The 27,764-nt window shown below is 43.8% G+C and overlaps 1 protein-coding gene across 2 annotated transcripts in view; it reads right to left on the bottom strand.

Moving 5' to 3' along the window:
- Window positions 1–27,764, bottom strand: part of Xpo6 (exportin 6) — a 107,138-nt gene that overhangs the window by 42,695 nt on the left and 36,679 nt on the right. For both annotated transcript variants that reach the window (XM_059267208.1, XM_059267206.1), the window contains exons 4-8: window positions 27,095–27,292; window positions 17,649–17,808; window positions 14,585–14,662; window positions 11,178–11,631; window positions 7,207–7,333 (exon numbers count right to left, since the gene is read on the bottom strand). In XM_059267208.1, coding sequence (XP_059123191.1) covers window positions 7,207–7,333; window positions 11,178–11,631; window positions 14,585–14,662; window positions 17,649–17,808; window positions 27,095–27,292 — 1,017 coding nt within the window. The remainder of the gene's footprint in view (window positions 1–7,206; window positions 7,334–11,177; window positions 11,632–14,584; window positions 14,663–17,648; window positions 17,809–27,094; window positions 27,293–27,764) is intronic.

Raw genomic sequence — 27,764 nt, 5'->3', positions numbered from 1 at the left:
CATGTGACTGCACACAGTCACATAAACACTAACATTATATACACACACACAATAAATATATGAATAAATTTTTAATTTTTTTAAAGGAAAGAATACATTAGTTTTTCTATCAGATTAAGTTAATTTTTGTCAACTTGACACACACTGGGAAGAGAGAAACTCAACTAAGAAAATGCCTCCAGCAGACGGGGTTTGTGAGCATATCTTGTGGGGCATTTTCTTAATGACTGATGTAGAAGAGCCCAGGTCACTATGGGCAGTGCTACCTCCAGTAAGCAGCTTTCCTCTATGGTTCCTGCTTCTGCCCCTGCTGAGTTTCTGGCCCGACTTCCCTCAGTGATGGACTGTGATGGGGACAGGTAAGCCAAATAAACCCTCTCCCCCACAGTGCTTTTGGTCATGTGTTTATCACACCAACAGAACACTAACTAAGATAAGTTTCCTTCTATTTCTGATTCACAAGGAAATCCAGTTTCCAATGACATGTTTTCAAGGAATAACTAATGAATAATAAAGAAGGACACAGGAAGGAGGTAACCAAACTAAAATCTCAGGCAGGAAAATTATAATTAAAAAATCCAGTAAGCCTCAGGGTAAGTTTGCTCTTTCCTGGAATCCCAGTATTTGAGTCTGAGGCAGGAGAATTACCAAGAGTTCAAGGTCAGTAGGGACTCACAGTGAGGTCTTGTCTTTAAAAAACAAAAGTAACATATTAAAAAATTAGGGGTGTAGCTCAGCAGAGCATGTATCCAACCTATTTATGACTCTGGGTTCCAGTCCCAGGACCACAAAGAAACAGGACAATAAAAATCATGCAGAATCCATCCAACCTCACAACTAAAAGAAAGCTAAAGGGACACCCATTAAAACCCTAACACCACCCTGGATTGTCTGCCATAAAACCATCCCAGAGAACCACGAGGTAAACCAACTATCAGACTACAGGGAAGTAACAGAGAGTTGGCAGACTGGCCATTGAGGCTGCCTGTAGACCTGCAGTCTTGTCACAGCATGGCTTGCTGAGCTTCCTCAAGTCAGTCATCTCTCTGCCTTTTATAATTGGAGAATTCCCACCGGTCCCCTCAAAAGAATGACTGATCAGATGTACATGGAAATGTTTTTTTAAAAGCTACTACAAACAAAAACAAACAAAAAAGGCCAATTTATGGCATTGCACCTATATACATACTATACTCATGAATGTGCAGAAACACAGCTAGGGCTAGAAACAAGAGGGCTTCTACCCCAGCACAGCTGGAAACACCACTCATCACTCCTGCACCTGATAAACCTACTCTAAGAGGTCTGTGCATTGCCCATATGCTGCCTGTACTGGCCTTTGACATCAGCCATGGAAACAAAGAGGACAGACAGACTGACCTGACTTTTGGAATCACTCCACTTTTCATAACCCTTCCTGATCCATTTATTTAAAGTAACTGTATTCAGATCTACTTTTCTGTTTCTAAGGAGAACTAATCACTCACAGGGTGCTACAACTGATGACACCAGTCGTGCCTTCCTAGTGGTTTAGAGTGGTGATTCTTCACTGTCACTGATCTTTATAGCAACCTTGGAAAGTGAACATTTTGTTTCTCACATTTTCTAGTTTAGAAAACCACGGCTCAAAAGTGAAGTTGCCTGCCCGAGATGACAGGACAACCAAGGGACAGAATAAGAACTTCCAGTCCAGAGCCCTTTCCCTGCACTGTGGCACTCCGGACATTGCTGTGGGGAAAGAGTAAAAGGAAACAAGCAAGGCCACGAGGGACCTGGTGAGAAGACAGAGAGAGGAGGGCTAGAAGGCAGAAATCTCGGGCTCACAGTTACCCCAAGAGGTACAGCAGCCAAGGAGAGTCACAGAGGAGGCGAGTGTCTGGGAAGAAGCAGCCACAGGACTGCGGCAGAGCCCAGTCAAAGAGGGACGCAGGAAGGGAGAGAAGAGGAGAAGTACCCGAAGAAAGAAAACACAAGATTCTGACTGCTCCTTCAAAATGTTGTATAGTACCAGAACGACCATGACTCTGAGAAAAGACAAAGCTACTGAGTGTACTCCTTGCCAGAGTCTAAGTGAGAAACCTTCGCCCTTCACAAATAGGAGGCTGTGATGGAATAAGAGCACACTGCTAGCCCAGAACTGGACCCCTGAGGTCCTTCATTGGTTTTCTTAAATCCCCAACCACACTCTGCCCTCATCTCAAGTACATCGTGTGCTGTACGGTATTCTCCTCCTTCTGACACCATGATGCCATCTCAAATACATCGTGTGCTGTATGGTACTCTCCTCCTTCTGACACCATGATGCCATCTTGAGCACATCATGGCTGTATGGTATTCTCCTCCTTCTGACACCATGATACTATCTTGGAGTAGAGATTAATTTGGCCTGTGCCATAGTTAGGTTTCTATTGCTATAATAAAACACTATGACCAAAGCAACTTGGAGAGGAAAAGGTATATTTCAGCTTATAGTTCTTAGATTACCCTCCTCCATCATTGAGGGAAGTCAGGGCAGGAACTGACTGTAGCAAAGGCCATGGAGGAAGGTTGCTTACTGGCTTGCTCCTCCTGGCTAGCTCAGTTCATTTTCTTATACACCCAAGACCACCTAAGCAGGTAAGACTACCCACAATAGGCTAGGTCCTACCATATCAATCACCAACCCAAGAAAATACCCCACAGGCTGGCATACTACAGACTGATCTTATGGAGACTGTGTCAAATTGATTTAAAAAAAAAAAAAAAAAAAAAAAAAAAAAAAAAAAAAAAAAAAAAAAAAAAAAAACTGGCCAGCACAGCCAGAAGTTGTCAGTTAGCTTCAGCAGTCAACCTGACACAAACCTAGTCACCTGGGAAAAGGGGAACCTCAAATGAAGACTTGCTCAGATCAGCTGGCCTGTGGCTATGCCTTCGAGGCATTTTCTTAATTACTGATTGATGCAGGAAGACAGGTCTCGGTGAGCAATGCCACCCCTAGGCAGCAGGTAAGGCTGGGCTAGGTAAGAAAGGTAGCTGAGAAAGGCAATAGCAGTGTTTCTCTGTAGTTTCTGCTTCAGACTCCTGTCTTGAGTTCCCACCTTGGCTTCCTTCAATGAATCTATAACCTATTCTTTCCTATGTCTCCTTTCCTCTCCACGCTGTAGTCACGGTGTTTATCACAGCAGCAGAAAGCTAACTAGAACAGTAGCCATGGCTACTAATGAGCAGGACAATATAGTGACAGCCAGGTCTATAGCAATGGAGCTATGGACATTTCCAAGCAGCTAGAGGAAAAAAAGGTCACAGGACCCTTACCTGGGAGTCTAGCCTTTACTCCCCCTCCCACGCCCCACCCCTACACAGCTGTAAATGATCTCAGAACATGCTAGAGTATACAGGAAGTAAAATGCTAACTGAAAGGGAACCCTATGATGCAGCTTCCGTGTGGTCACTATCCATGATGGGGTGGGAGTTTACAGTGATGTAGTTGTCTGAGGGGTTACTCATGCTCCTGTAAATAACCTACTGCCCATAAAACTGTAATCAAGCTCAGTAAATCCATAGGTTCACCAAACTGACTTTGGTGGAATCATAATTTGGTCTGTTTCTGGTGCTCCATCTGGGGTGAATAGACATTTGTTCACGTCTCTCACGAAAAGTTAATGTTCTGCTCTACTTCTCCTGCAGTAAGCCAGCCCAGAGCATTTGCCAACTCCGATCCCTCAGCTTGGTGTTCAGCACAGCCCATACCTCAAGCTCACTCTCCCACAGTGGGTCAGCTTGCATCTAGAAGGAAGGTTCTCATATGGGAGGCCTGGAGAACGAAGCAAGCTAGAGGACAGGTAAGGGAGGGAGGAGGCTTGCTTGCTTCTTGACCACTTTTCTGACTCTTTTCCCAATTGTAAAGGACGTATAAATATATGGAACTATCACCTTCAGTTCAGTGGAAAACACATACAAGTCTACTAAAAGATACACACTGGGGATGGCCCTGAATTATCCCCACTGTAGTCCATCTTCTGAGGTGGGGAAATTGAAAGAAATAAAAAAGGGTTGTTGTAGTGGGTAGCTGTTCCAGCTTTGACCTGGAAGTACTACCCCCATTTAAGGCTTCTGGTAACTGTCACACCTTCGAGGCGGGGCCAAGACAGGAGCCCTTAAGATCTGAGATCCGGATGTACTGGCTCACTTGGTTCCTGGATCCTGGACCCTGGAGGTAGACCGAGCAGAGTTCTCCAGAGAACACCGCTGGACCGCACTTCACCTCTCCCAGACCCTGTAACCTATCCCTTTACTTGTAAGTTACCCCAAAAAATAAACCTCCCTTTCAACTATGTGGAGTTGCCTTAATACTTCCACCAATATCAGGGTTGTGTCAGGGTACAGACTGAACAGAAGTCACCACAGCTTACACACAGAACTGGGTCCAAGTGAGTTTAAGACGTTCCTGTTCCTTTTTCCCATATAAGCCTTATTTTCCAACCTCAGCACTGGCTCTTTATCCCTTCTTTCTGCTCCACTCACCCTACAGTCTCTGACTGACACCTGATCCACCCTTCTTTCAAGGGCCTCCAAACTTTCCCACCATGCAGCTGCTCTTCTCCTCCGATCTCCTCATCAGCTTTTCTGTGCTCTTCCCATCGGGTCTGGTGCACTCAGCATGTTTTCCTTCTTGCTCTGCATGCACTGGCCCCTCCACCCCGACTAATCTTCAGCTTGGGCCCTCCTCTATGGCCTCCTGATCCATTGTCTGCTCCCAGCAATGGGTCACCTCACTGCTGCCTCTAGGTATTCCAGTCTTTACACACCCTGACTCTCCCTGGGAAAGGCTTTTATCAGATCAAACATTTGCTTTTCATACATATACAGCACTCCAGCCTAGACCCTTCCATCTTTTAGCCCCATTAAACTGGAAAGCTAATTTTTTTAAAAGTCAACTTTTCATATCAGATGCCTTCATTCCCAGGGATATACTAACAGAAACAGCTACCCGATTACAATAAAAAGTATGTTCAAGAATATGCCAGGTAGGCTGATTACTTAACTATAATCATAGTCCCAGAGAGGGTGAGGCAGGAAGATTACCACAAATTCAAGGCCATTCTGAGCTATGTAGAAAAATCTTATTAAAAAAAAAAAAAAAGAAAGAAAGAAAGAAAGAAAGAAAGAAAGAAAGAAAGAAAGAAAGAAAGAAAGAAAGAAAGAAAGAAAGAAAAGGGCCGGGCAGTGGTGGCACACGCCTTTAATCCCAGCACTCGGGAGGCAGAGCCAGGCAGATCTCTGTAAGTTTGAGGCCAGCCTGGGCTACCAAGTGAGTTCCAGGACAGGCACAAAGCTATACAGAGAAACCCTGTCTCAAAAAAAAAAAAGAAAGATGGAGATGAGATGGTAGTACACAACTGTAATACCAGCACTTGGAAGGTGGGGGCAGAAGGTCAAGAGCTCAAGGTCATCCTTAGATCCATAGCAAGTTTAAGGCCAGCCAAAAGCTACATGAGACCCTATCTACTAACAAAACAAAACAGAAAAGACTGTTTGATTCATGATTCTTGGTTCCCCAAAACCAGAAAGAGCCAAATCAGCAAGATGGATTTTCATTTACTAGAATACAATGAATAGGAACAAACCACTGCACACAACATACACACCTCAAGCACAATGTCAAGCAAAAAAGCCAGACCAAATAAATGGACATTATCTGCTTTCCTTTAGAGAAACTCTGGAACAAGGCAAAATTAGCCTGCAGTGCTGAGAGCAAGCCTGGGCTAATATAGGAGAAGGGCGGAAGAACACGTGCAGGACTTCTGGATGCTAGTACATACCACTTCTTAACGTGGGCAGCAGCTCCAGCAGCTGTATCCATTTGGGAACAACTCATCAACTTGTACATGTATGCTTAATGTGCTTTTTTGTATGTGTGCTGTGGAGCTTTAAATGAGAATGGCCCCATAGGCTTAGATATTTGAATGTTTGTTTCCTAGTTGGTGGACTGTTTAGGAAGAATTAGAAGGTGTGGCCTTGTTGGAGAAGGTATGTCACTGAAGGTGGGCTTCAAGGTTTCAAAGCCCACACCAGGCCCACCTTTCTCTCTCTCTCTCTCTCCCTCTCTCTCTCTCTCTCTCTCTCTCTCTCTCTCTCTCTCTCTGCCTACAACTTGTGAATCATATACGAGCTCTCAGCTACTCCAGCACCATGCCTACCCACCTGCCCCTGACATCATGGATCAACCTTTTTTAAAAATTGTCTTGGTCATGGTGTCTCCTCACAGCTATAGAACAGTAACTAAGACATATGCCATGTCTATTGTAAAAACACACAAACAGGCAAAAGGAGAGTTTATAAATGTTATAACAGGCAAAAGGAGACTGCAGTGATGGCCACACAATACTCAATTCACTGAACTCTTCAATTACAGTGAGGAGATTCCATGGATGTAAAACCATACCTTAACAAAGCCTTTTAGAACCCTGTGTGTGTTTACATAGCAGTAGGTAACTGGGATACAAATTCAGTAAAGACAGTCCTCAGGGGCCTGAGGCAGGAGGATTACCAAAGATACAAGGTCATTCTGGGCTATGTAGTTATGCATCTAGCTCCTAAAATCCAAAAGGAACTCAAAGAACCTCTGTTAAATGGGGACAAAATTGGATATCACCCAAACTTAACCAATGAGTGCTTTGCTGTGTAGTCTTCTGGAGAGCTTTAATAGCAGCTGTGCAACAGAAAGAAAGCCCTTTTTGTATTTAGGAACACATGCACGCACGCACGCACCCCACAACCACAACCACAACAATTAATGGGGGGAGGGGTATCTAGAATTTGAAAGAGAACAAGGAAAGGTACAGAGGAGGGTTTAGAGGAAAGAAAAGGAAGGAGGAAATGATGTAATTATATTATAATCTCAAAAAAAAAGGGAAGTCATATTTCTTAAAGCCCTAACCTCAGGCTGTTCCTCTACCCCACTCGTCTAGCATAGCAGCGGTAAAGACGGGACTGTAGACTCCAATCCTGGCTCCACACAGACTGTATGTCCCTGAGCACCTTGTTCTCCGTGCCTCAGTCTCTTTCTCTATAATGGAGATTCTATGCAAACACAGCAAGAGCTACAACACTGGGTTCTTAGAAAGACTGAACACATTCATCTTCCTGTAGTAAAGACTACTCTAAATGTTTGGGTGGGGGAGGTGGTTCTTAAGAAGGAAAGGAAGGCCAGTTTGGGTGCTTTACCTGATGAAATGTGTACTTGAACAGAAGGGTCAGGAACTCTACCATAGGGAACTGAGAGTAGGACTCGATTCTTCTCAGGTGAACACTCACAAAGAGCCGCAGAAAGTCGGTAAACTTCTCAATGTAGCTGCACGAGACAAGAAGACAAAAGATGACATAAGAAACCTAGCCGCCAGTTTCTTAGAAGAAAATTTAATCAAGCGCTCTCAGTTCAGAACTCTACAAGCACACATTTCCAGTTAAAACACAAAGGCCTGCACTAGTTACCCATGACACAGGCAACCCTTCATTCCACTATCACCCGAAACACAGCAGAAAAGCAGCTTTCCTCCTCAGACTCTGTCCGCCCTGCTGCTACAAACTCAAGTTCACCTGTGTGCCAACGCACTGGTGTTAGCACCCAACTAAAGGAAAAAGGCTGCTGCTAACAGGTGCTGGGGAGGTGACGGTGTCTTCACGTCTGGCAAATTTAGAAAGGCAGGTCTTGGCTAGGGCTGATATTAAGTTGAAATGCACTAGGCAGAGACAGAGACGAAGTCTATCCAGAGGGGACAACGTCTAGGTCACAGTCCAATTTCTGTCCTCCCCCCTGACAGCCAGCACTAATGAAGGACTGCACATCTACTCCACTCTAAAATCGACTTTCAAATATAAGGGAGGAAGACTGTAGGAGCTAGACAAGCCTCTATAGATGAGGCTCCAGAAGGTAGTGACCCACCAAGGTCATTCAGCCAGCTCCCAGTAGAGGGCGCTACCACTCACTCTCAGTGCACCCTTTCTGTGCACTGTGTAGTAGTTGGCCCATAATCCCCAAGCCACTTCACAGCAGAGTGAGTCAGTTAGTTACAAGGGTAAGAGGTTTCTGTTCTTAAACACACAGTACATTATCACTTTCACATTTTAGAAACCGGCATTTTAAGCCCCTCAATACCAGAAAGTGAATAGAAATCAAGATGGACATACCTTCCTAAATCCCATTTCAGAGACTAACAAAAGTAGCTAGACATACTAGGCTTTGGCTGAATATTAAGTAATGTCTAAAACAACACTGAAATCATTAACTGCCAGAAACAAAACTACATGAAATCATAAAAAGGAAAAAGACAAGCACCCTTCAGAAGAACCACACTGGCTCAAACTCCAGTGTCTTCTGCTGTTCCTGAGACCTGCTCCCTCAGTGAGGCCAATGCCTGTGCTGTGGGATGGTCTGTATGTCAAGTGTGTTGCTGATTGGTCAATAAATAAATCACTGATTGGCCAGTGGCCAGGCAGGAAGTATAGGCGGGACAAGGAGAATAAAGCTGGGAAGTGGAAGGCTGAGTCAGAGAGACACTGCCAGCCTCCACCAGGACAAGCAGCATGTGAAGATGCCGGTAAGCCACGTGGCAAGGTATAGATTTATGGAAATGGATTAATTTAAGATATAAGAACAGTTAGCAAGAAGCCTGCCACGGCCATACAGTTTGTAAGCAATATAAGTCTCTGTGTTTACTTGGTTGGGTCTGAGCGCATGTGGGACTGGCGGGTGACAAAGATTTGTCCTGACTGTGGGCAAGGCAGGAAAACTCTAGCTACACACCTGCCTGGCCTCTAGATGGTTGACTAATACAGTAAGACATTAAAATTAATCCATTGGGGTTGTTTTTGTTTTGTTTTGTTTTTTGGAGACAGGGTCCTGCTATGCAGCTCTAGGTGTCCTGGAACTTACTATGTAGACCAGGCTGGCCTCAACTTTTCGGTGATCCTCATGCCTGACTCTCCTTCCTCTTCCTCCCCAGTGTTGGGGGTTACAAACATGAGCCACAGGCCCAGGATTAAAACTGGTTGTTCTGAGAAAGCAAAGTACAAAGCACCTTCTTTCTGCCATCTCCAGGGACTCCTTGGGGACAGCAAGTCCTCATTTCTTACTCAGCATATGTACTGCTCCATGGTTATACATGGATCTTCAGAGGTAGTAGCCTTAAGGAAGATACACTTGTTACCCATAAAAGAAGTCTCAAGTCTATTTTAATATTCAACCCAAACTGAAAAATGCAAGCTAGGTATGGGGACTCATGCTGTTACCCTAGAAACCCAGCAAAGCTGGGAGAGGGGTGCCACAAGTTCAATGCCAGGCTGAGCTACACAGCAAAGTCCAGGCAACCAGAGTACTGAGAGCCTGTCCAACGAGGAAGGAGGGGACCCAAACGAGAACAAGGCTTGTCGCACAGCTGACCCTAGAGGTGTGCCTGCACCTCATCTTCCCTTGCCCGTCTGCCTGGTCCAGAAGCTAACGAACAGTCAAAGTTAGAAAAGGAGTGAGGGAAGAGAAGCCAAGGACCTGGGTAAGCAGCCCCTAAACAACTGACACGCACTACATGGTTTATAATTAGTCAGGGTCAGGAGCTAGGCAGCAAGCACACACGCTTCTGTCACCTTTCTGCTTCCAGGCACCTCTCAGCTTTCACTTCGGATCCAGGACAAGTCAAAACAACACAGTTGATATAGGCAGTTATATACACTTTTATTAACATATGAAGACAAGGTGGCCTTTCTTTATCAATGCTAGAAAGGATATGAAACTGTGTGAATTGTGAGGCATTTAAATTCCTATAGGAAGGCACTACTAAGTAATGAGGGGCAAATGCTACTGGAGGCAGAGAGATGGCTCAGGTAAAGGCACCTACTGCCAAACCTGAAGATCCAAGTTTGATCCCAGGGACTCACACGGTAGGAAAGAAAACCAATTCCAGCAGTTCTGACCTCTACACATAACAGAGCATGTGCCCCCACCCAACCACAAAATAAATAAATGTAACAAAAAAAAAAACTTTATTAAGAAAAGATCCTGTTGGATTATGAGTACTTTGTGACTATAAAAGGCAAATGTCACACAAAGTTTATTTACAATGAACCAAACCAAACTAACCTTCATTCAATTTTTAACCAGACAAACTTAAAGCTCCCCACTTTAGAAGAACTATCCTGACTTGGGGCAGCTGACTTTATAGCCTACCACACTTCCTCTAAACAAAGCAAAGAGTTTAAACTCTGTTATCACTTACTAACAATTACGTTGGAAACGACTAAAATGTTAACAGCCTTTACACAAGGAAGTCTCTAATAACTATTTACTAATGTAATATACTGCATCTGCTTTGAAGCTTCAACAGCCCACTTGATTATTAGGACTACATGCTGCCAGTTGCCCTTTACCTTTATATAGCAGTAGTAGTCCATGTTTAGCAAAGAAGTAAGATGCTGAGCTGAGGCTGTGGCCAGTGGCAGGATGACTTGTCTGGCAGGCACAAGGTCCTAGGCCCCACCCTAGCACTACTGGGGTGGAGGGGACTCAGCCTTCTTCACTGAGGTCATCTTATTTGTACTCAAGAAAAATAGGCCTGGGGAATTGTAGGTCAAGAGGGCAGTAGCCAAGCAATGCAAGTATGTGCCACTGAACCATACCTACCTGAACATGTCTCCTATCTTGGATCAACAGCTATCATTTATGTGACACTCACAATACTAACAGCGTTCCTATACTCTGCAAGATGTGCACTCAGGAAAAGTCCACCAGTGAAAACCAACAAGCAGTACCAAGTGAGAAGGGTGATATAACCCTGTACCTCTGCAGCCTGCTTCTGTTCTCGACTATGAAGGAGCCGAACTCTCACTTCCTGCACACATGAGACCTGTAGGCAGACAGTGAGGAAGAGGGACAGAGCATGGACATGGACAGGAGGACAGGAGGTGGATGGATGGGGGAAAGAGACAACAGGCCTACACAATACACCAGCACTTTTCACGCTCAATTCATTTCCCTTAACCACCCAAGCCCTCTAGTTCAGCCTGAACATTCTGGAACACCTACCTTTCTATCTTTATCAGTAGCCCCATATTCTGAAACCAAAGGGGGTTACAGACACCATATGACATGGTGTGACAAGCAGCCAGGCCCTTCTCGGGGCACGACTCCCGCCTGTTCTCATTACCTCTCATCGAGCTCCTCTAGCCTGCTCTTCACCGTGTGGGCATTGTTATCCTTGGTGATTTTTTGCAGGAGGTAGAAGGTTTGCTGGAACATTCGTAATAAGTATTCCTCAAATTCCATAGGCACACAGTTCTTGGACATGAGTTCATTGATGCAGGACATGGCCAAGACCCCAAGTCGGCCACGCTCCTGACCCAAAACACAGTTCTGGCTGCTGCCATTCACTGATGCCATCTTTCTGGCCCGGGTATCACAGCCAAATCGAGCAAAGTGGAAGATAGTGGTGAGGAGGGATGGGGTGATGCTGGCAGACAGAGGAATCCAACTGAAGAGGTGGGCCAGGCATTCCAAGGCCAGGGAACAGACATACTCACTCTCCACATCCAGCACGGGGATGGGCTGGGGCAGCAGTTTGGCTGAACTAGGACTCTGCAACAGGTTACTCAGTAAATCACCTGGAAATTCAAAACATGCTTTTACAATACCCAGTACCAAACCTCTTGAAAACACTGCAAAGAATTCTCCTTTCCTCAAAACAATTTAGTCACTATAAAAGCAAAACCTAAAATCAATATGCTTATATTCAATACCAATTACAGATAATACTGAACACCAAATGTAAAATATATATTTTAAAAAAATTGTCCAAGTGAGTTACAGACTTAAACCAAAGACAAAGCTTCATAAGAAAAACAACAAAACACTAGAATCTGACCACGGTCAAAGGAAAGATTTATTGAAACAATCAAAACACAAACCTTGACAAAAAATACTGCTGAGTTTAGCAACACATTACCAAATAATAGTTTTTCACTGATGAAAAGGATTATAACCAGGAAGATAGCGGACTCTAAGAAGATAGCCACAATAACTAACGCTAAAAATTCAAATGTGAAAAAGAACTGTTGCCCACCACTAGTAACATCCAGATATACAAACAGGTGGTGGTTATGAAGAAATGATTTTCTAAACAAATGCAAAAGGTCAACTGGCCTATGAAGATATGTCAGGCTCAGTCATTAGAAATGCAACCTAACAATGGCAAAACAGGACTGTTGGCAAATATCATACAGAGCAAGAGAAGCAACAAGAACGTTCACATAGCTCTGCCACAGAAACTGCATTCCGGAATCCTGTTACCACTCCTTCTATCAAATGACTGTTCTCTTCTAGCATATTCCAAAGCAACCCTCACACAGATCTATGGCAGACAGATAGAGGCTCTTGTATAGGGGCAGCTGGAGGCAATCTAGGCTCCTCGGTGAAGTCAGACCAGCAAGACACTGAGGACATATGCCCCATGCAGCAAGCAAGCAGAGGCCTGTGTCTAAAGGCACAGGTCACACGCAGGAGAGAAAGCAAAAAGACGAGTGTTGAATGAAAGGTCAGCATCAGAACACAATGCTACCACCTTATTTACACAGTGAAATACATCGGTATCAATCACTTTTCACAAAAAGCCATACATTATATACATTTCTGTCTGTTATAGGAAAGAGGGGATGGGAGAATAGGTTTGAAAGGGGATTAAAGAAAAAAATAAACACACACAAAATGAAGTGGGCATGCAATGGCTTAGAAAGTTAACTGTCCTTTCTGCCAAGTCTGACAATCTAAGTTCAATCCACACGGTGGAAGGACAGAACCAACAAAACTGTCCTCTGGCTAATGAGACAGAGAGAGACATACAGAGACACAAAGACAGAGACAGAGAGAATAAGTAACCATTTACAAAAAAGAAGAAGATGGGAAGGTGGTGGTGGTGGTGGTGGTGGTTAGGGCAATAGTTTAGTGAGCAAAAGCACTGGCCATGGAACTGTAACCACCTCATGTAACCCTCAGAGCCCACAGAGAAAGCCAGAGGCAGTGTACACAGCTCTAATTCCAGCACTCATATGGCAAGAACAGAGTCAGAGATCGGAGAAAACACCCAGAAGCTCAGGGGCCAGCTGGACTGGAATACACAGCACAGACACAGAAACAAGAGACCCTGTCTTGAGCAAGATGGAAGTAAAAATCGACTCTTGAAAACTTTGTCCTCTGACCTCCACATGTGCAGTATGGTACCCATGCACCAGTGGACAAGACCATACACACACACACACACACACACACACACACACACACACACACACACACACACACCAAGGTGTCTCAGTGCTATAGACTGCACAAGTTCATTACTGGACTGATGGCTTAAACGTTTAAATTCAAGTATTGCTACAAAACCTCAGTTCTCTTTACATCTGCAAAATTGTTTAATCATTCAAATACTGTAAAATGTATACCTGCTGAGCCACCAGAAATACATACGTGAAGACAGCTTTGTCAATAAGCACAAAGTTCACACATTATTGCAGGCTTGAAATATGCTCTAGAATTCCATTTCTAAGCAGTGTGAAAAATAATGGATGTTTTTCAATCTGAGTACAATAAGCAGATTGAACAAGTAGTGTTCTGTGAGCAGCCCTCAACCCAAATCCATGGGGTGGTTTTCAGTTCAACAGGACTTCTGCAAGAATCCTAAGTCCATATCAATGTTGCATGAACAGCCTGGGGCTTAGAGGGTTGATTTCAACAGCCCACTTCCTCAACAGTGTGGGGAAATATAAGACTATTTCTCATAATCATATCAGCTTTTACAGGAGAGGAAGGTGTGTACTAGCTCCAGGCTGTGCTCTACCTGGAAAGCTTCTCTGGCCATCTGGTATAAGCAGAAGCACTTACACAGTGTTTAAAGACTTCATTGACTTACTCTCACATCCTCAATTCTTTACATGAACAATGTAAATTCAGCACTAAGTGCTGCACACTGGTCCTGTCCCCAGTTTGCCCTGGCAACATGACTTTTGCCCCAGTCAACAGGTTGCAGCTCTGTAGAACAAAGCAGACCTCTCAAGCCCCTAGCTTATAACAAACTCAGTACAAACAAAACAGCCAGGGAACCTGAAAACAACAAAGCTGCCCCAAAGCAGAAAGGACAGCAATTATGAACTGGCAGGGGCAGGTCAAAATGCTCAGCAGGTGCTTGTGCCAAGCCTGACAAGCTGAGTTTGATCCCCATCTTTTGAAAGTTGTCCTCTATGTGCAGTGTGCACAACAAAAATAAGTGTAAAAAGTTTTAATAATAAATTGGCAGAACAGAGATGGATGGCACAAGATCAAAGGTGCTGTCTTCATAACAGACAAAAAAAGAAGCAAAATGTGCTGTTCAAAGTATTGTATCAGAAAGTCCAAGTACTCAGGAGAAAACAGTACAAAGGCAGCTCCTCAGAAAACATGGGCAGAAAGGCCAAGACAAATTAAGAAGAACAAACATCTGTACCCTAGGTAGATTAGCTATTGCTATTCCCAGGTGAGAACCTAATTCATTTAGCCAGGTATACCATAGTGGGCAGCAGACCATACCACTTTCTCCTGAGGTCGGGGATGGTGGTGGGGTGGCAGCAGTAACACTGTGTTTGTCCCAGACAGTTTCCAAGATACCTACCAAGAAAAGAGAACCAATTTGAGAGATAATAAGTCCAACATATAAAACACAAAACAAAAACCTCCTGTTATCCCTGATCCAGTATCAGTATTCGCATATCCCTTCCTTCTGTATCTACCTGAAAACACAAAACAAAAACCTCCTGTTATCCCTGATCCAGTATCAGTATTCGCATATCCTTCCTTCTGTATCTACCTGCAGCTAAGAGCCATGGCTCCTCTCTTCCACTTCTACCTATCTCTTTTCACACATGTATGGATACAGTGTGCGTGTTCACATGTGCATGTGAAGGCCCAGGGTTGATGCTGACAATCTTCCTCAATTGCTCTTCCACCTTATTCTTTCAAGGGAGGGCCTCTTTCCTAGTACACTAGCCAGCTTGCTCTGGATGCTGAGGCTGAAATTACAGGAGGGGCACCACACCTCCACAGCACTTGTGTGGGTTCTGGAGATGGGAACTCTAGTGCTCTTGCTTGTACAGCAAGTGCTTTAACTACGAAGTCATGTCCCCAGCTGTATTTTGCAGACTTCTGTCCTAAGTGCAGGATTTCCACTGCTTCGTCTGGATCTTGCTGTGTGGCTTCTCCCTACTGTTTCCTCCAACCTTGTTCTTTGTCAAAGCTACATGATTGCTACATCTACTAAGGGTTACTAATCCTCCCTGGACATCCCAGGGTTCTAGAACACTACCCAAGCCCTTCTCTGGCATGTGGTGTCATTCTTTCTCAGCTTTCCTCTGGTTCATTACAGCTACCTTCTGCCCATCCATCATTTACATCTTTTATCTTTCCTCTAGTTCCCATTCTTATCCTCTGACATTCTTCTCCTATTTCACTCTCTATGCTAGGGAAACTGTGTTGTGGCTTGCTTCAACCAAATGTCTCCCAGCCCAAAACTCCTTTTGACTCTACACATGAGCTCTACTGTTATATGGGAGGCATTCAGAAAGCAGGTAAGGAATCCAATCACAGATCAGTACAACCAAATACTTCCTGGGTCATACCACTTGCATACCCTAAAACTCAGCTCTTTACCCTACAATTCTACCAATGATCCCCATACATTCCTTACCAGGTAAGCAGGACAGCCCACAAGACTTGGTACCTGGCCTTTATACACTCCCTTCCCAGCCTCCCCTGATCCAGTCTTCCCAATACTGGTCCATCTATCTGCTATGTCTTCAATACACACCATCCTCCCTCCTCACCTCCACTCTGCTCTCCTCCTCCTCCTCTAAATCTCAGCCTTCCCTTTCCACTGACTGCTACCTGTCTGTTCCTCCCATTTCCACTCAGCTGTCCTATGTCTCAGGTAGTCTTCCTAATCCTTGGTTTTACCTCCACACAATACATTGATCAACTCTTAAAACATCACTTTTTAACTGTTTACTTGCCTCTTCCACTAGGGTGCAAATTCCCAGAAGACAGACTTGTTTTGATCCTTTGTGTATTCTGACAGAGCCTGGCACACAACATCACCACAGAAGCTCATAAAAATACTCCCAAAGGCCAGGTATGATGGCTCATGCCTTTAATCCCAGCACTTGGGAGACAAAGGTGGATAGATCTCTTTGAGTTTGAAGCTAGCCTGGTCTATACAGTGAATTCTATGCCAGACAGAGCTACATAGTGAGATCCTATCTAAAAGCAAACAAACAAAAAAACTGCCCCCCTCCAAATATTTATTGTTATAGCACGGATAAACCTAGAGAACCTGTTAAGTGAAGAAAGCCACACATAAAAGGTCATATGATATGATATGATATGATATGATATGATATGATATGATATGATATGATATGATATGATATGACTATAACACTTTACGAAAGGCTCAAAACAGACAAATCCCTATGGACAAAAGGTAGATGAGTGATTGCCAGGGACTGGAGGAGAGAACAGTGACCTTTTGTGGACTCAGGGTTGCTTTCTGAGGTAACAAAAAATGTTCTGGAATAAGGGCAATGGCTGCGAGGCTTTCAAAAGCCCTTAAGCCTCTGAACTGGCACAGTTTAAAGTGAACGGGTGCACATGTCTGACTGAGATCTGTTCTCGGATGGTTTAGGCATAGAATGCAGGGCAGGTGCATAAGACATAGTCCCGACTATAAACTTAATACCCAGTTGATAACAGTAAGTTTGTTTTGAATGAATACATTCTGAGGTTTGAGTTTCCATCTGGGATCCAGGGAAGGATGGGGCTGGGGAAGCAAGTGCACCCAAGTTCACCATCATTCATCATTCTTTCAGTCTATTTTAAAGTACCCACCAGATGCCAACCACTAAAACAAACATACAGAAGGAGGAAAACAAATCTTGGATATCCAAATAGAAAAGACAAGATGAAATAGCACCTTCCCATTACAGATTCAAGCAGCAGCGACTTCTGGGCACCTCAAGGGCCTAGTGGCCAGCAGTCTACAAACCTTGTTATGTAAGCTCCACCAGCAAGGCATCAGTCTCCAGGGATGTTCTTGCCACCTTCCTGCCTCTCTCTTTCCCCTCACACATTGCCATGAGACTCTGATCAGACAGCTTGGATGAAATGCCACATAAAACTACAACCTAGGGCACAAGGGCCAACACCACAACTTGTCTCACTTCTCTACAGAGGAAATTTTTTTTATCTTGCTACTCCTACCTCTCCCAATCTTAAATTCAAATTACTTAAAATAAAGAGCTTGCTACCTACCTACTTAAATTACACTATCAGCATGTGAATCACATTCCTACGACCTGGCATGCATATATATATACCCTTACCTCATTAATCACATAGTGAGGACCAATTAAGAAAAGACTATAAAAAATTAAGTTACAAATCTCCTGTGAGTTCTTACCATGCACCAGTCTGTGGACCTGAGGCTAGGAAACCAGCACTAAGTTCTTCCCACACTCACACTCAGTCAACAATACCTAAAAGGCCTCGGCTCTGCACACCAGCAGCCAACCCATCTCCACTCACCACCAAGGCACTCACTCACCTGTCAAGAGCCCAAGCACTGTCTGCACCTGGTCCAGCAGCAGCTTCCGCAACTCCTCCTTCCGAGCCACACTGAGGTCCTCACGGGGACAAGCTAGCTCTTCTGAAGTTGTCTTCAACATGATCAGCCCAAGGGGGGTTGTCACAGGGGACTGGATCAACTGACAAGAAAAAGCAAATTCTAAGCAACATAGAACTAATGAGCTACAAGGAGGATTAGTAAAATTCAACTGTGAGGTGCTGAACTTCATATGGACAGACTACCTCAAGCAACACTTCTGACAAATAGTTTAGAGGATCATTCATGAAGCTTTGCTTTACTAACGATTCAAATTTTATTCTCATATTAGGGCCAAATTCTACCAGCAGGAACTTAAAAAGCAGCTGGAAGCAATCCTCTCCTATATCCACAGGACAATCTTTACACAAGTTCAAATTCCCAACCAAGGTTTAGTTATTTGCATAATAACCAAGAGATACAGAGATACTCATACTGAATGACAGACAATTCTGTCATGGACAGACCACATCTACCCTGGTGGTCTTTTAAGATTATACTAGACCTGAAAAATTCCTACCATCTGGTAGGTTTGCTGTGGTTTCTCCACATTTAGATACAGTTAAGACATATAAAAGCTTAACACAGTGTCACAACTGCCTATAGTATTCAGTGCGGTAATATGTGGTACAAGTCTGTAGCCAAGGAACAACAGGCTACACCATACAGCCTAGGTATAGATCAGGCTCTGTCTACCATGCAGTTGTGTGCAAGTGTGCTCTATGATAGTCATCCAACAATGCACTTTTTCTAGTATCTCACTGTCAAGGACACCATGATGATATGCATGTTAGGGATACAAATATTTTCATACCTGTGATAATGATGGCATAGATCAATTTGTGGTATCTTTTCAATATTCAAGTTAAATGAACTTTATAGTTCTAAATCTTACATTTCTGACCTTAGCATGTTTCAAGAAAGTTTAAAATTAACCATGAGGTAAGGCTAGGTGTGGCATCACACACTTGAAATCCCAGCAGTCATAGGAGACGAAGGCAAACAAATCAAGGGTTTAAGGCAAGAGACAGCAAGGTGACTCTGCAGGCAAAGGTGCTACCTAAGTTTGATCCCTGGAACCCACCTGGTGGAAACAGAGAACTGACTCATTTAAGGTTTCCTCTGACCTTCACATACATGTTATCCTCCATCCCCTTGCCAGAAAAGATAAATATAGTTTTTTAAAAAGAGTTTAAGGGCAGCCTGGACTACATAGTGGTCTCAAAGGTTTTAATTAAAAAGGAAAAGAAAAGAAACATGTAGCAAAGCAACACACATCCATGACATTAAACAACTATCATAGTCATTGAGTTTTGGGGACAGGTCTCTCTAGACAAGCCCAGGCTGTCCTAGAACTTGTGGTCATCCTCCTGCTTCAGCCTCTCAGATGCTGGGAATACAGGTATGCTTGGCTACAGTAAGAGTTTCTCAAATACCCATGTAATAAATTTAGTAACTATTCCTATCCCCTGTGATACTGTCTTCCAGCAGGAGATGAGATACACTTTCAACAGCCTGATGCTACTTAGAGCATCCTACTTGTTTTCACAGAATTCAAGAGTATCCTACAAGTGAGCGGTTACCTTTACAAAGACCTACACTACTTGTCACAATTAAATAGCAAACAATTTCCAAAGTACCTCACCCTTTTCTTCAAGCATGTATCACTTTCAATTCAGCTCTTCCCTGGCTGTTTTACTTACGATACACAAAGTTTCTAAGCTTTAGAAAAGAGGACACTTAGGAATTGCATTAAGACAAACCAAATACTCTTCATTTTAACCAACCCAAGGCACACCACCCTTTCCCTGGAAAGTAACTCTTCCCATCACAGACTACAGAACCATCCATCCATCCCAAAAGAGTAAGAAAAAAAGCTGGGAAATAACAAGATGGCTCTGAGGGGGGTGGGGAGGGAGCACTTGCTGCACAAGACTGATGATCTAGCTGAAGTTTAAAATCCACTACGGAGAGAGAGACCCATTCCTGAAAGTTGACCTAACTTTACAGAGCATGAACACTGAGTGTGTGCCCACACATCTTTGCTCTCATTCTATCTCCCCTCCCTCACACACACAAATACTTTATTAAACTCAGTAATGGGAATCCAAGGGCAATCCCACTATGCTCAGAAGCAGCTCAAGAAAGCCAGCAGTTGCCTATAATCCCAGCAATCTAGAGGCAGAGGCAGGAGTTTAGGAGGCTACCCAAGAGCCAATCAGAGAAGAGGAGGAAGGAGAAAAAAGGAGAAGGAAGGAAGGAGGGAGGTGCTCCCTATAAAAACCAGCTCTCCTGAATGCTAAAACTTCCTACTTCCACATTTTCTCTATTTTGTACAAAATTCAACTATTTCTAACACACTCAAATAATGTCTGCCTCAGTGTAATGTTTGGCTATAATAAAGTAGAAAAGACTCTCTTTAAGCCTGTGTGGAGATTTCTGGGTTCTCAACCCTATTCTGAGACTTTCCCTTCCTTTCTCCTTCCCCCCTTTTATCTCTATTTTCAACTAAGAACTTACTGTTTTTAAAGGGAGGGGGTTAAATTTTGTGTGTATTAGTGTTTTGCCTGTGACTATGTCCGAGTACCACCTCTCAGATCAGAACAAGGAATCAAAGCCTCTGGAACTGGAGTTTACAGTTGGTTGTGAGCCATCAATGGACACTGGGTCCTCTGTAAGAGCAACAAGTACTCTTATCCACTGGCCAGCGCTCTCCAGCTCCTAAGCACTTAACCTTTCAGTTTTGAGAATATTCTGCCAAATACTCTACTTGGCAAGATTTACCTTCAAGATTTGTGTGTGTGTGTGTGTGTGTGTGTGTGTGTGTGTGTGTGTGTGTGTACACCTATGTGAATTTATATTCACCACAAGTGTCTAAGTGCCTGCAGAGTCCATCATCTCCCCTGAGACTGTGAGCCACTTGATGATACTGGGAACTGAATGAACCTTACTCTTCTGTAATGTAAGCATCTTGACTGCCATGCCTCTTTCTCCAGCCCACATGTTCACTTCCCTTTCTCATGAAATGCCTCTGTGCTCCTCACAGATGCGGGACACCCTACAACATGGAAAAAATCCATCTGAAATCTCCTTGCTCTCTTTATTCAGAGGAAGAAAGGTCAGGTAAGAAGTCAAGTGAAAAAAGAAAGCCATCACTAGGCATGGTGGCACAGCTTGTAATATTAGCACTCGGCAAGTAGAGGTAGCAGTAAGATCATGAATTTGAGGGCAGCCTGGACTACATAGCAAGACCTTGTCACAAAAAAACAAAAAACAAAACAAACAAAAAAAAACCTCAACCCAGTTCAATGATAAAGGGTTCATTTAGCATTGCATGATCCTAGGTTCCATCCTGAGGGAGGAGATGGATGGATGGTAGGTAGGTAGGTAGGTAGATAGGTAGGTAGAAGGAAAACTTTTTTTTTTTTGTAGTGCTAGAGACTAAACACACAGGACCTGAAGCATAATAAAGACAAAGTTACTTTGCTGGGCACAGAGGCTCGTGCCTTGGATCCCAGCACTCAGGAGGCACATAAGCAGACTTCTGTGAGTTTAAGACAGTGGTTCTCAACCTGTGGGTCATGACCCAAGGCCATCAGAAAGCACCAATATTTACATTTCGATTCATAACAGTAGCAAAATTACAGTTATGAAGTAACAATAAAAATAATTTTATGGTTGGGGGTCACCACAACATGAAAAACTATTAAAAGGTCGCAATGTTAGCAAGGTTGAGAACCACTGGTTTAAGGGCAGTCTAGTCTGCATAAAGAATTCCAGGCCAACCAGGGCCACAGTCAGAGCCTGTCTCAAAGAAACACAAGTAAAGCAGAAAGCAATCATTCTTGCTTTCTCTCCCTGGCTGTGCTTGGACTCAGCCCTGGTTGGCTCCCTAGCTGTAGGAGGAAGAAGGAAGGTGGGAGCTAAACCAAATCTTACGATTACATCTGACGGAAATGGTTACACTGCATGTGAATTTAACCTGTACCGATCCAGAAGACTGAGATTCAGGACTCTATATCACACTAACCCGCCTTGCTCTTTCTCATCATTTGATACCTCTTTGAGCTGTATATGGCTGCACCATCAGTTGCCCTCCTAAATGGTGAAGAAGCTTAGCTGTGAGCAACCCAGTACCACCTTGGGGCACTTCTTCCTGACCAGTGGAAGCAGCCTAAGCAGGTGGAGGTAGGGCTTTCATCTTGGCAAAGAGAGCTCTCAAGCCACCAGTATGATGATGATTCCACCACTGCTCCATCCAGGACTGACCCAGGCTCCTCAAGAAGGACTCAGAAGCATTTTTACCTGGTTACCTTTGTTGCTGGCATGACAGCCCTTGTGGACAAACCCTGGCTCTAAGGCATGAGCAAAGTTTGGAAGGGACACCCCATCCAGAGCATCACCCAGTACCAGAAATACTTGATGACTCAAGTTCCTTTCTACTGGTCCCTGCTCTCTGCCTCTGATGTCAAGCAACTGAATTTTAAGGAACAGATCATCCACCAACTGGCCGCCATCATTCTTCTTAGCCTCTCCTGGTTTGTCAATTTTGTCTGAGCAGTGAATCTTATCACAGTTTTCTGATCACCCGCTAGAGTCAGCCAAGCTTTAATACATAGCATGGAAACCACCCACAATACCATCTTCCTCATCTCTGCATTGTTCTCATCACCACCTGGCTGGTCCCTTGCCCTTCTGGCTCCTGCCCCACACCCTGGTGTAAACACTGGAACTCCCTCTCTCTTGCCTTTTTTGCTGTTCCTACTTCAACATCACAACGGGAGTGACAGATGCTGTGAAACTCCTGGGCCTACCTCCTTCTACACATGGCCCACAAATTCCTAATGAGAAAGCTGGTAGAGGATGAACACACTTCCAGAGAAGAAATGAAAAGCTCAGAGGAGGAGAAGGAGGCTGCAGCTGAGAGAGAGCAAAGAGCAGACCCTACCAATGGCCACTCATTCTGAAAAAAATCTTAAGAGTGGCTAGAGAGGTGGCAATTAAGAGTATATATTGCAGGTCTGGAGAAATGGCTCCATGCCTAAGAGTATTTACTGCTCAGAAATGGCTCCATGCCTAAGAATATTTACTGCTCACGCAGAGGACCTGGTTCAGTTCCCAGCACCCATATCAGGTGGCACCTAACTGCCTGTAACACTAGTTCCAGAGGATAAAACAACATCAAAGGGCATCTGCATGCACACAGTGCATATAGACTCACACAGGTACATGCATATATACACCAGTAAAAATAATAAATAAGTTTTAAATAGAGTGCATAATGCTCTTTCGGAGGACCTGAGTTCGATTGCCAGCACCCATATTGGTGGCTCACAACCCCCCTGTAACTCTAGCTCCAAGGGATCCAATGCCCTCTTTTGGGCCTCTGAGGGCGTATGTGTGTATGTGTGTGTGTGTGTGTGTGTGTGTGTGTGTGCACAAATAAAAAAAATCTTTTAAAAATCATTGTAAGAATGACTGAACTATTGTCCTAGCCTCCTCCCACATTAATATATAGAGTGAAAATGCTAATTGGCCTTCCCTGTTGGGTCCACCAGGCTCTGGAGAGAAGAAAGGGACACTCTTGTTCTCTCCCCTTAACCCATCATCCAGGTGCCTTTAAGCCGTCTCTAAGCAGCCTATCAAGCACGGAAGAGGCTGGATTAAACCCTCCTCTAGAGGGGAGCTCTTGCTCCCTGTCTGCTTTCTAAGCTCCCTTTCTATTGCTGTTGAGATTTCTCACCTCTGAGGGCTTAAGAATTTGGACCTCGCTGTTTGCCTTGACTCCCCGATCTGTAGCCAGGGTTGATCTTGGGCCTCATTCTGTCAGAGTTAAGCCAAGGTCCCACCTTTCTAAGCTTCCTAGCTTGGGTTACAAACCAAAGCTGAACTGACTTTAACTTCTTCCTTCCTGAGGCTCACAGAATGGGTGTGTGACCTTCCCTTCCCCTCTACAGAAAGGGCACTTCCTGTAGACTGCTCAGCTATCTCTATAGCTGCAGCTGCTTTCTCTAGCCTCTTCTTTCCTGTCAGCCACTCTAGCTGGTTTATAGCAGAACGCAACTACTTCTAATTTGTACTTGCTAAACATCTGGGTTTGTTTCCAAGACACAACTGCAGCTAGTACCTGATAATTTGGTGAGGAACCATTTCAGAGTAAATTTTACTGTTAATGGTTTTGAGCATTTTGTTTTTTGTTTTTTTAAGCTAAAATATAATAAAGGTTAAAACATGAGAATGTGTCAGATAACTAAGAACTGAAAAGGAGCCAGGTGAGGTGGCACATTCCTTTGAGGCCAGCACTCGGGAAGCAGAGGCAGGCAGATCTCCGTGACTTCCAGGCTAACAGTTCTGTGGTGAATTCTGTCTCAAAGAGTAAGTAAGAGTGACACAGGATCAACTAGATAAACTAAGGCACTAAGGTAGTCTTTTACTATTGCCCCCCCCCACATACCCCCTACCTCCGCTCCTCCCAGTAATCCTTTACTCAAAAGAACTGGAGAAAATGTGTAATTTTTCATCTTTGTTGCTCTTGTATCAAGAAAGGCAATTAATTAAAGATATAATTAAAATTCTAAACACAGTTTAGCTTCTGTGTTTTATTTAACTTAGCTTTTGCACCTGACTTAGCAGATAAGTACCTCTGGTTTCTAGGGAACCTGAAAGGTTCAACTGTTTTCACTACACATCCTATCAGGGAAGAGGTAGCCCCTTTCCAGTGCGGCTTGTCCCTTAGTAATCTGGCTTTAGGCGAAATATGTCCAAAGGTTTGGCTCAACAGACTTCAGAAATCTGAAGAACCATCTTACAAAAAGGTGTGCTGGCCCAGACTACGGTCAATTTCAACTTATGACTTCCTTTTCCAGTGGCCTAGAAGGGTATGAGCAATGCCGGGCTGTGAGTTAGTTCTGGGTATAAGCTACCACCACATAAATTGCAAATTCCCCACCAACTCTAACAATTATAGTTCTGACTGCAAACATATCAGAAGAGAACTGAGCCAAAAGAAACTTTAGGTGGATTACCTAAGGACCACTGACAGAGAAATTTATTCTAGAACCAGTTTGGTCTTGTTTATCAATCCCTAAAGACAGACTTGCTTTACTACAGACTACTAGAAATGCCAACAACTGAGCACCATCACCCATGGCCAGACTAACTAGTTCACGTGAGTAGCAAGTGCCACTAACTAGTTAAATGGGTAAAAAGTACTACTGACTAGTTACATGGGTAGGAAGTGTCACTGACTAGTTCACATGGGTAGCAAGTGGAAAGTGATGTGACTAGAAAGGATTCTGAAAATTATAGGCTTCAACCCTTTCACTTCACAAATAGAACCCTTTAATGAATTCAAGAGCCTTTATAAGGCTGACAAAGAATGTTTTGTGCTTTACCAACAGAACTAGTCCCACCAGGAAGTAAACAGCTCCCCTCATCTACCACTGTCAGAACTGTGGCGCTCTGCCTCCAGTCCCTAGCTGCTTCCTTCTCACAGGCCACCACTAACACAAAAATGAATTCACCTCCAAGTATTTTCTCTGCTTACTTTAGTATTTTTCCTGATGCTTCCATACGGGCAAGTACATGTTACAAGTCTCCCTTTAACTACAAGTTTCACCTTCAAGTTTCAGTCATTCATAATTCCATGAAATAAAAAATATTAAACAAAAATGTCCAGAATTAAGAACAGGCAGTGGTGGCACATGCCTTTAATCTCAGCACCAGGGAAGTAGAGCAGGAAGATCTCTCTGAGTTCAAGGCGAACCTGCTCTTCAAAGTGAGTTCCAGGACAGACAGGGCTACATAGTGAGACCCTGTGTCGTCACCCTCCCCCCAAAAGTAGCAATAAGCTTTAAATTGCATGCCATTCTGGGTAGCACAGTAAAATCTTATGTCAGCATGTGCCAATCTATCCAGGTAAGAGTCTAATGTGTCCAGGTGGTACAGGCTACTATTTTATTTTATTATTACTTGTTATTAGTAATTTATGCTGTGCCCAATTTAAAAACTGAACTTACTTTCCTAAGTATGTGTGTTCAGAAATAACACAGTATGCACAGGTTCAGGACTACCAGTGGTGGAAGGCATCTAGCCACAGGTCATAGCCTTCTGAACCCATCTCCCAAGTGGTTCACACCTCAATTCACCAGGTAAGACCTCTGCTCGGCTCAAAGCCTCCTTCCCAACTAAATTCTGAAAGCACTGAAGGTCTCCTTGCACCCCAAGCCTAGTATAAGTATAGTATGTAAATGGTACAGTAACAACCAAGGCTAGGACCATGCCCAAGGACAAGGGGGAAGAGTGACAGTTGTCCACTGCTATGGCTCCATCACATGCATGGCTAGCACAGGCTGATGTTCAATACATAGGTTGCTGAAGAGATGCACCTACTGCCATAAATCTCTAGGTAATGAATCATTGTGTGAAACAAAACCAAATATACCAAATTTGTGGCACTTTGAGAAGCAATCTGAGAAGCAATCCAGATGCTCAATGTCTGCACTGCTATAGCATCCAAATAAATGACTTTAGAGATAGCAGACAAAATGTTAGAAAATTATAGCTCTGGAAAGTCCTAACCTAGGATCTGGGCTCCTCCCTTCTAAAAGCCCTGCATCAGTCACCGGCCAAAACCTCCTGGCCATCACCCCAGCACTGCTCCTTCATCCAACAAATAAGGCCACAGCTTGACCCAGAGCCTCCCAATGGCGGTTGTCCTGTCTCCTGTCCTCTCTTCTTGCCCCTCTACGATCCAGACTCCAACAAGACTCAGGATTCCAACATCAAAGGATGCCTCATGTTCCTCCACATCTGGCAGTGCCCACTATACAGTTCTAGCACTCAAGAAGTTAAGAACAGGAGCATCATGAGTTTTGGCAAGACCTCAAAAATCACAACACTAAAGTAAGAGAAAAATAAAAACTACTTTTCTTCAATTCCAATGAAAGAACTATGAAAGAACGGTGAGACTCACCCCTTGCCCACACCTTACCGCTCACCTCACAACTCGCAAGTCTGTGTAACACACAGCTCAGCAGCACAATAATTCTCCTAAGAATGGCTAGTTACTGCCTGTGATTATTTCCTGACTCAATTCTGAAACCACTGGAACCCTCCTTTCACCTCAACACCCAGGGTATCAGGAGCCAGGCTTTCAAAGGTTTGCTGAGCAGAACATCACAGAAGCTAACAAAGCAGCTAGGCGTATTCTTCTTCCTTCTCCTCCGCTACACAAAGGAACAAGAGCATAAAGGAAGCTAATGCACTAATCCAGCCTGCAGCATTTACTACTGCAGCCCCAACGACTAACTGTCAAACTCAAGACAAGGGATATAATCACTTCTACAAACAAACGATCTATAAGATAGTTCCCCAGAGCAGATCCTTACCTGTAAAATGTTAGTGAAAAAGTCATGGTAGAACATGGGCCAATCTTGGCGTCCAATATCAACAATAACTTTGCAGAGTTTGTTCCGGATAAAGTAAGGTAAGGTTTTATGGTGAGCCAAGAGAAGTTTGGGCAAGCAGCTACGAATTTCCATCTTATCCTGAGATGGGACCCCAAGCCACATTTTATTGATCAGATTCTGAAAAACAAATACATATCCTTTAATGAGCTGTACACAAAACAACTTGTTTTTAATTCTATAGTTCACTACAACAACAACAACAACAACAACACACACACAACAACAACAACAACAACAACAACACACACACACACACACACACACACACACACACACACACTCCTCTAACAGTTTAGGACATTTAACAAAAGAGAAATACAAATACTGAAATCTTAGGACACAACAATCCTATCTCTAGGAAGATCTACTGAGTAACTAAAGACATAAAGTTGTATGTACAAACTTGCTGTTACATCATTGTCTCCAACACGTCTTACTGGCCAACTGGCCACCAAATAGTGACAGTAACAATGTAATGTCCCAATATAAGCGAACAAGCCAGACAACACACACCTGTAATCCAATCACCTGGGAGAATGAGGCAGGAGGTGGCGAGTCTGAAGCTAGCTTGAAGCACATAATCAAGATG

This window comes from Peromyscus eremicus, chromosome 1 (genome assembly GCF_949786415.1).
Source record: "Peromyscus eremicus chromosome 1, PerEre_H2_v1, whole genome shotgun sequence".
Lineage (NCBI taxonomy): Eukaryota > Metazoa > Chordata > Mammalia > Rodentia > Cricetidae > Peromyscus > Peromyscus eremicus.
Note: the sequence above shows the minus strand (reverse complement) of the source record. Positions and strands in the feature narration are given on the sequence as shown.